A 10,192-nucleotide genomic window follows, 5' to 3' on the forward strand; every position below is an offset into this window, starting at 1 on the left:
GCGGGTGGCACATAAAAGACACCATTTCGAGCGTGGCCGTTTTCGTGCGGGTGACACGTAAAAGCACCCACTACACTCTCTGAGTGGTTGGCGTTAGGAAGGGCATCCAGCTGTAGAAACTCTGCCAAATCAGACTGGAGCCTGGTGTTGCCATCCGGTTTCACCAGTCCTCAGTCAAATCGTCCAACCCATGCTAGCATGGAAAGCGGACGTTAAACGATGATGATGATGATGATGATGATATATAATGCAGACTCATGCTCACACACATACATGCAATGACAGTAGGTGGAAACTAACAATGTGGAAACATTGTTAGTTTCCACCTACCAGATCATATTCTCATAGTAAATATAATTTTGGTCAATTCCAAAAGTATTGTAAAAGATACCTGCCTAGAGCTTTGAACCTCACACAACGCAATCATGCCTGCATAGGTGTGTGTGTGTGTGTGTGTGTGATATAGATATTTACAAACATGGAAGGTGGTTGGCAAAAGACAAAAAACAGCAGACAAAATACTTTTTGTATCATTCCATTCTGAATTGAAATTTTGCCCACTTCTGCTTTGCCTCACATTCTTCCAAGATCCCTACAATAAGTACTGGTATTGATGCAGTTGACTATACCTTTGAAGACAGTGCCCCAGCATGGCCATTAAAAAAAAATTAAACACAGTATATTGCTTTTGTCAAATATGCAATACATAGCTGATATAGACTACATACACCATGGTACATGTTGTATGGCATGTGTATGTGGTACCTTAACACAATGCAATACAGAATTAACATAATGGCATACAGCATACAGGCAGATATACACACTGTAAGCATAGACTGTACAGACACCTTTATGTTAAACACTATAAATACATACCTGAACCACTTAGCCACATTGTATTATAACCTATACTATTTCTCCCTGTATTTCCAGGTTCACAAAGTACGTCTTGTTAAGGATGGCATCATCAACCCATCAGGATTCTATAACTATTTGTCAGCCTGGCGAGGAACTGATGTGTTAGGATACGACTCAGCTATGGGTGATTTCTACCCACCATTAAAATCCTTTGTCCATGACTATCGAGATAGAAGCTTAGAAGGTAAGCTTGAGCAGATTTATGTCAGGTGGCAATTCAATAGAATTGATGTGACTTTTTGTAATTAAGAAGCTTGTATCATTTCGCCATCTAGCTGAAGATTATACAGAAACATGGAGTACAGTGTGTCAACCTAAACAGGTTGTACTCCCTCGACTGTTCAGTCTATTTTTGGACCCTGAACTGATATGTGTTTCAATGCTGGAAACTAAACTGTAAGAGCCTACCTTTGTTTATACAACTGACCAGTAGAAGATTTCTATTCTGCAGTCTTCAATATCTTTCTTTCTCAGTTGATTTACTGGCCATTTTATTTTCATTGTGGATGACATGCCCACTATATTCAACAAAATGATGAGTTGGTAAGACAAAAAGATAGTCAAGATTGCTCTTAATGTGTTCATATCATAAGGTTTTTCCACAGAAAAAGCCTGAAATCATTGACATGAATGCTAATAAAAGAAGTGAATTAGTATTTGAACAACATCTATAGACGTTTGGTGGGGTTGGACCACTGATTACAAGATTCCTGTCTTCACTGGCAGCTCACCTAGCAGAGATAACTGGTGAAGTCCGTGAGGGCACTTGGTTGTTCCAGCACATCAGCCTCGCCATCACCCGTGGCAATGCTGCAAGTGTGCTAGCATGTCTCAAAAGTCATTAGAGAGGTTTCCCAGCATTGCAATATTTTCAACCTAAGGTGGCGAATTTTTTTTTTTTCTTCTCACTCTTATGTACATATTTAAGTGTAAATAAAATTACCAGTGCTATCTACAAACAGTTCACTTTAATGTTTGTATTTGTATATCACTGAGACGCTAGGACATTAGGATTTAAGCAAAAAGGGGTTCTAAATGATTTAATCATATTTTACAATCGTTTTTTAAGTCAGTATTTTGAGACACTATTACTTTCTCTAAACACTTTTTTTTTGTAGAATTCTTCTAAAAGTTTATGTTGACTTTACAGTTTATATATTTCATACCATTATATACCACCTTACCATATACCATTTCTTACCATTTTCAGTATTCAAATCTCACCAAATACAGTATGCTCAGTTGCCATTTTACCTAACTAATTTATCCAACACCAGTGATATGATTGAAACTGTACGAGTAAGTTCACATTTCTTTTCCCTTAATCCTCAGTTTATAGTTCAACCATATTATCATGCTTGCAAATAACCACTTGTCTTTTTTACTGTTATATTTATAATGTGAAATTGAAAAAGTTGTGAGTAGGAATGAAAGAGCTTTGACAAACAAAAACAAAACAAATTAGTTAATTGGATATTTATCCATTTGACTAATAATAAAGAAAAGGAGTGGAATTGAACCAGTGTTTGTGTTAATTGGCATAATGACTCTCCCTAGACACAACAAAAATTACATATATTGCTATCAACAAAACTGAAATTGAAAATTCACATCTTGATGTGACTTGAAATTATATATATATATATATATTCTTATTTTTATCTCTTACAGCACATCCGTTCCATATGTAAGGAGTTTGAAGGCAAAGGACTCCCTAATTACCCACGTGGGGTCCCTTTTACCTACTGGGAGCAGTATTTGCACCTTCGCATGTACCTCTCCTTGTCTATTTTGTGTATCCTTATAATGACATTCCTTGTCATTGCTATCATACTGGTCAACTTATGGATAGCTGTAATTGTGGTAAGTATATATTTTATTTTTTTCCTCTTGTTTGAATCTCTTCACACTGTTCACTCTTTTTGACATGGGAACCACTACATGGTTACTGAACTTGAAAGAAATAGCAGCCAAATCTCTCTCACGTTACATCTTATTGTCTTTTTTCCTATCTTCTCCCCACTTCCCTTTATTGTTACTTTTCCGTATACAGTTATGCATCTGGAAGCTCTGGCACAGTTTTTGTCTGTGTATAATCACACAATTCTTATAATCAGGCTTAACCTTGGATTAATCAACAACAACTATATTTTCATTCTAAAGAATCAACTGTTAAAAATAACTGCCAAATATCCTCGGGTAACATCCTATCATCTTAATAATGGATGAATATGTTATATACAAATAAACAGACTATTATGACTGGCTGGATCATTTTTGTGATCATAGGTCTGCTCATTCAGAGCTAATTTGGAGTTAGACAACAATACAAACTCTCTGTCTGTCTGTCTGTCTATCTATCTATCTATCTATCTATCTAACACACACACACATTCATGTTATCACATGCATTAACCATCTTCTATGATAATGTCCAGAATCTTTCCAACCTATCACATAGAATGATATTCACTCAGTATGATATATTTTTTTTTCTTCTGTAGATGGCGATACTGCTTTGTTTGGTGTTACAACTCCTTGGTTTTATGGGTATTGCAGGAATCAAGCTAAGTGCAGTGCCTGCAGTTACTTTGGTCATAGCTGTTGGCATTGGCATGGAATTTATTGCACATGTATGCATAGTAAGTATTGCAACAGTAACAACATCTGCATGACTTATATTACATACATCTGTCATTGATTTGTTTAATGGTGGCTTGATCTATATCAGCTTACAGTTGGAATCTCATTAGTTATAGTTTTCAATGCTAGTCACTGCTGACATTAGTGGTGCTAGATGTAGGTACTGGTCAGAATTATAGGAATTTGTCATTGGCTTTGGTGATGGTCACTGTAGGAATTGGTAGCAATAGTTGTGATGATAGTCATAAATCTGCAGGCTTTATATCTGTTGATAGCAATTGTGTTAATGGTATGTCAAAGTGGAGGCTCGTAGCTCAGTGTTGAGAGCATCAGGCCCACAATCATGAGATAGTGAGTTCAATTCCTGGACCAGACTGTGTGTTGTATTCTTGAGCAAGATACTTTATTTCACATTGCTCTAGAAATGAGTTGCAACATCACTGGTGCCAAGCTGTATCGGCCTTTGCCGTTCCCTTGGATAACATCAGTGGTGTAGAGATGTGAGGCTGGTATGCATGAGCGACTGCTGGTCTTCCATTAAAAACAACCTTGCCTGGCCTTGTGCCTCAGGGGAGTTCTTTTTTTTACTGGTGATGTCAAGCAGTGGCACTAACTGTGGTGGCAATGGCCATGACTATGTAGTAGTAGGGGGAGGGGGGAGAAAGAGGAGGAGCAATAGCAGCAGAAGAGTTGACCTGTTGATTCTAATGAAGAGAAGGTGGACTGGGATGGACGAAGGGGTTGATAATATTTGTAGAGTAGAAGGTGGCAAGCTGGCAAAATCATTAGCATGTCAAGCAAAATGCCTAGCAGCACTTCGTCCGTCTTTACATTTCTGAGTTCAAATGCCACCAGGGTCGACTTTGCCTTTCATCTTTTCAAGGTCATTAAAATAAGTAAGAGTTGGACACTGGGCTCAAAGTAATTGACTTACTCCATCCCTCAAAATTGTTGGCCTTGTGCCATAATTTGAAACCAATATTTGCAGAGTAGAAAGGGATTGATGATTATTGTGTAGGAGGATTAAAATAAATATGATCATAGAAGAGATGGTAATTGATGATGTTATATGATAATGGTTACGATGATGATGTTGATACTGGTTAGCATGATGATAATGTTTCATTTCTATTTTGCAGGGTTTCATCACATCTGTGGGCAGTAGAGACCGCCGTATGTTGTTAGCACTGGAACACACTTTCGTCCCTGTTGTCCATGGCGGTATCTCAACATTGTTAGGCATCATTATGTTAATAGGAGCAGAGTTTGATTTCATTATTAAGTAAGTTTTCTTATCTATAATTGTTCTTGTTGTTGGCATTGTCAGTGACTGTGACATTAGCAACCTCATTGTTTTTATTTAGCTCTGGGTGAGCTTCTGAGGAAGCATGGTCAGTGATGTTTGCAAGAGAGAGAGAGAGAGAAGGGTCTGGTAGATAGAACTGTGATGGTGGTTGTTGTTTAGTCATAAATGCACAAGTCTATGATTAGAGACATTGTAACCATGACTACCCCAGCTTATCAGACATTGTATTTCTAGGATACATTAACCAATGTGCCATTTTTTATTTAACATGGAAGCATGAATGTGTGTGTGTAATATATATATATATATGTCAATTAGTAGTGGCTTTACTTCACTTATCAATTGCAAACAAATAATAAAGATGTAAATATTGAGACTATGATCTTATTACTTTTATCTTTTAATTCTACTTCATCATAAGATTTAAAAGAAAATGTCTATTTTCTTCTGAATCTATTTATATCTTTTATAGCAAAAATTTAGATTCAGATGAATATGGTACTTAAGTTGAGGCACCAGAGTTTAGTACGCTTTTATCCATACAATTTCAAAATAAGGTGATTAAAATCAACATAAGCAACAAGGATATCCAGAGGTAATGCTGTACGATTGTTTCACGCAACTCCATTTAATTGAACCATTGCATCAATTAAAATGCAGAGCAATCCTCAGCTGCACAAAGACATAGAATTTAATTAGATAATTTTACTTAAAATCTAGAAGTTAAGGAGATAGACAAAGAACATGCTGCCTTCACTTCAGCTTAGAAACTACTAAGGTATCAGGAAGAAAGACTTGTTACAGATTTTGCTTGTCACTGCTCTATGGGGTCAGTTTTAATTTACAGACTAGTTTTATCAAAAAGGCCGAGAGAACAAGGAGCAGTGTCTGTTAGGAATAGGGCTGAGGAGTTGACAGAAATCATAGTGGACACAGTCATAAAAAAAAAAAAAAAACTATCAAGATTTATTAGAAGCAATATCATGAAATTTGGTAAAGGAAATCAAGATGCTAGCTGACAATTAAGGGGGTTGGCCACTAGCAGACCATTGGTAATGAAACAGAAATCTTATCATGTACTACTATAGTTAAATATTTTAAACAATATTGCACCAGTCCTCAGTCAAATCGTCCAACCCATGCTAGCATGGAAAGCGGATGTTAAACGATGATGATGATGATGATGATGATGATTGCCTTATTGTATAAAGTTAAAGTTTAGGGTTATTCAGAAGAATATTATAACAAAAGGATAAAAAGTTTTTTGAGTATGTACCAAACATTTACCATAATAGAGGAAGGAAAAGAAATTATCTAGAAATAGTTTAATATTTATACATATTATATACTTAAATACTAACTTATCAGATGGTATCTGTGAATATTGATCAATTGGTATATACTGGTATTTAATAAAGGAGTACTGAGGTAAAAGAACATGCTAACTATCAATTAATTTATTTATAATCTAAGCAGTTTATTTTAAGTAGTGAATATACCAGTATTGTTTTATATAAGCTAAGTATGAATTTATACAGGTACAAAAATTAGATTTATTATACATAAAGGCTATTATAAAATAATAAAAAACTAAAATAATCAGGTAGGGCAGAACACCATAGAAAAGGAATTAAATAGCTTAATCACTAAAAACATGTATACCTTATTAACATCAAAAGAGAAGATTTATAGAAAATGTATAACAATTCAAAGTATACTAAACTAAAAATTATATATATAGGCATAGGAGTGGCTGTGTGGTAAGTAGCTTGCTAACCAACCACATGGTTCCAGGTTCAGTCCCACTGCCTGGCACCTTGGGCAAGTGTCTTCTACTATAGCCTCGGGCCGACCAAAGCCTTGTGAGTGGATTTGGTAGATGGAAATTGAAAGAAGCCCGTCATATATATATATATATATATGTATGTGCATGTGTATGTTTGTGTGTCTGTGTTTGTCCCCCCAACATCGCTTGACAACATCGCTGGTGTGTTTAGGTCCCCGTAACTTAGTGGTTCAGCAAAAGAGACCGATAGAATAAGTACTAGGCTTACAAAGAATAAGTCCTGATGAAGTATATATACAACTCAGTAACATCAATCGAGAAGATTTATAGAAAATGTATAATAATTCAAGTATTTAAAACTAAAAATTGTTTATTTACATATTTAGCTTGTATCTATAATGATTGATACCCTGTCTTAACTAAAGTAATATTGATGTTGTAGGACATGCTAATTATACACTGATTTTATACTAAGGGGTATATTATAGGTTTTAAATCACAAGATCAATAAAGTGCTACTTTCTAAAATATTTAAAGGTGCGGGTGACACTATGTGCACATGATACCCTAAGGTCTAATCGATTATTAATCATGTTGCCTTTAATGTGTCCATCTGTTTTAATTTAATTAAATTATATGTCTTTATGCAGCTGAGGACTGCTCTGCATTTAAATTGATGTAATGGTTGCATTGTTCAATTAAATGGAATTGCTTGAAATGATCGTACTGCATTACCTCTGGATATTTTGTTGCTTATTTTGATTTATATTTTCCTCTTTCAGATATATCTTCAATGTTTTATCAGTGTTGGTACTCTTAGGTTTACTAAATGGTTTATGGTTTTTACCTGTACTTCTCTCTGTGATCGGTCCACCTGGTGAGGTAAGCTTGCAAAGAGCAATGGCTCTGCTTATTTTTTACTCCCCCAATGTGCTTCCTTACTTTCATTCCCTTCCACTTTTCATTTGTAATGGATCCAAGTTAGTCTGGTAAAATTGAATCATGGGACTTGGAGAGGTATGGCCTGTTTTTCACTGAGCAGCCTGCAGTAGAAAAGAATCTAAAATACTTTGTCTAGGAGACTATACTACAATATAATTACTGTTTTAAAGTTTGAACTCTCAATCTTACAGTTACTAATTCAGTCAGTAACTTCCATTTTTATATTTACCACATGTTATCAGTAACTTGAATTTGTCTAGATTTATCATAATAGATCTTTTTACTTTTTATTTATTTATTTATTTTCAAAATGACTGAACCACTAGCCACGGGGTTAGTCTCCGTCAACAACTAATTAGAGCCACTGTGTGTAGTAGTGACTCCAAGCAAGACTGGAAATTCATCTCTCATCCTCTCATCAGCCCTATTGTAGCTTACCCATCAGGCACCATACTAACCACCATGTTCAGTCCTTCTTCCTCAAAGCATTAAGGCTCTGGAATTCTTTGCAGATGTGTTAATATATAAATAGTTAAACTAGATGTCTGTATCGATCCCATCTCACCAGCCTTGAAAGGATTGTGATGACCAAGGGCACTACTCCCCCCACACACACCTTTTGAGTTGTTAACATCAGGAAAATCATCAAGGTTTAATAGACACTAGCCCACTTATATGCAAGCATGAAAAAAAATGAATTTAAAACAAGATAACCATATTAGTATTAATTGTTTTGACTTTAATGTTGCTGTGTTTATTTTGTTTTTTTTAACTAATGACTGTTTTTTTCTGCTTTACTCAAAGATTGTACCCAAAGATAATGGTGATATGATTGAGCCTCCTACTCCAGAACCTTCACCAAGGCCAAGAGAAAGACCTATCAAATCAGTGAGCCGGCATATATATCCTCGAATGCCTTCAGATATTTCACTGAGCACCATAACAGAAGAACCTACGCAGTACTCCTCACATGAAATCATTGTACAGCCAGAAGTGGTTGTTGAAACTACCACCATTCCTATCACCACATCGTCAACACAGACCAAAAAAGACTTTTGTGATAATGTAAGTACCCCTTCCTCTACACATATCTTTACATATTGTTATATGATTCCTTGATTTTCTCCTGAACAATGATTATAAAACTAGAGGTAATAGTAACCCCTCTGTATCAAAATGTTATTGTGCCAATGTAAGTGCTCACACTTTTACCAGGTAAGGCGAGGTTTTGTGCCATGGAAGGTAGTAAGTGTAGGGTAGTAGAATACCAGTCAAAATGCCTTGTGGTAATTATTTACTTCCCATTATTATGTTCTTTTGTGGGGTTTTTTAGTACAAATCCTGTCAAAGTTGACTCTGCTTTTCATTTTCTGAGATCAATAAAATAAGTACTGGCCATTTACTTGACTCAATTTAGTCAATATTTCCTTTCATAATGACTTGAGGGCTTATGCCTATCTTAGAAAATAAAAATATTATATCAAGAAGTCAGAGGAATGGCAAAAATCACTAAAGCATCGAACAGAATACCTTGTGATGCTTAGTTTCGTCACTTTACATTCTGAATCCAAATAAACACCAAAATAAACTCAATAAAATAAATACCAGTCGAACACTAGGAACCATTTGAGTGAGTGTAACCCTCTTCCGAAGTCTATAGCTTTGTGTTTGGTTGGTGGATTGACAGAATTATGAGAGTATCAGCCAATATGCCTTATGGTAATTTATTATTGCCTTCTAGATTTTGAGTTCAAATTCTACTGAGGTCAGTTTTGCTTTTCATCCTTCTGGGTTGACAATAAAGTACTAGTCAAGCACAAGAGTTGATCTAATTGTTTATTTCCCCTCTCCAAATTTCAAGCTTTGTACCTTGAGTAGAATAAATTATTATTATTATTATTATTATTATTATTAATTCTACTTTCAGAATTTCTCTTATGAAACACCCCAAGCCCCCACCAAACATATAACCAGAGTAAAAGCCACAGCTACAGTCAAAGTTGAAGTGCACACACCTTTACCAGGTAAGGAAAGATTTCATAGAACATTCTTTTTCACCAGCTCTTATTGTAAGAATGTCTTAATATATTAAGGCTTCACCATTTCACCAATATGATATAATTCTTTCAATTATTCATTCCAGGTGCTGTGGAGCAAGAACACAGTTACAAAAGCAAAAGACGGAAGCTTAAAGAACAAGATAGTTCAGATTCAGACGGCAGTAAATAGCAAAATAAAAAGAATTATTTAACATAAGTAAGTTGAAGAAGTCTTTTATGAAACAATACAACTGAAGACGTAATCAATCAACATCATAATCTAGATTATTACCCATCTTTAGAGTATTCAATTATTCATTCTTTTACACCACTTTTTTCCATACTGGTATGAGTTGGTCACTGTAACAAAATTTTAATTTTTTGTTTTAGGCTTTGATCAGTGTTATTTCTTATTTGCTTCTGTCTAGAAATCAAAAGGAATGACTACTGTTCTGTTAATATATTAAGAAGTAAATATTGTAAATTACTCATCTCTAACAACAAAGGAATTAACAGTATGAATATGTGTGTGTGTATGTATGTATATATATATAT

At 35.1% G+C, this 10,192-nt stretch overlaps 1 protein-coding gene across 1 annotated transcript in view; it reads left to right on the forward strand.

Annotated features, from left to right (window-relative positions):
• The window catches only part of LOC106878151 (protein patched homolog 1), a 125,314-nt gene that overhangs the window by 109,811 nt on the left and 5,311 nt on the right, over nucleotides 1-10,192 (forward strand). Inside the window, exons 21-29 of the mRNA XM_014927283.2 lie at nucleotides 937-1,105; nucleotides 2,132-2,220; nucleotides 2,593-2,784; nucleotides 3,426-3,563; nucleotides 4,704-4,846; nucleotides 7,439-7,538; nucleotides 8,403-8,663; nucleotides 9,526-9,622; nucleotides 9,742-9,854. Coding sequence (XP_014782769.1) covers nucleotides 937-1,105; nucleotides 2,132-2,220; nucleotides 2,593-2,784; nucleotides 3,426-3,563; nucleotides 4,704-4,846; nucleotides 7,439-7,538; nucleotides 8,403-8,663; nucleotides 9,526-9,622; nucleotides 9,742-9,827 — 1,275 coding nt within the window. The 3' untranslated portion in view covers nucleotides 9,828-9,854. The remainder of the gene's footprint in view (nucleotides 1-936; nucleotides 1,106-2,131; nucleotides 2,221-2,592; nucleotides 2,785-3,425; nucleotides 3,564-4,703; nucleotides 4,847-7,438; nucleotides 7,539-8,402; nucleotides 8,664-9,525; nucleotides 9,623-9,741; nucleotides 9,855-10,192) is intronic.

Source organism: Octopus bimaculoides, chromosome 7, assembly GCF_001194135.2.
Source record: "Octopus bimaculoides isolate UCB-OBI-ISO-001 chromosome 7, ASM119413v2, whole genome shotgun sequence".
NCBI classification, from domain to species: Eukaryota; Metazoa; Mollusca; class Cephalopoda; order Octopoda; family Octopodidae; genus Octopus; species Octopus bimaculoides.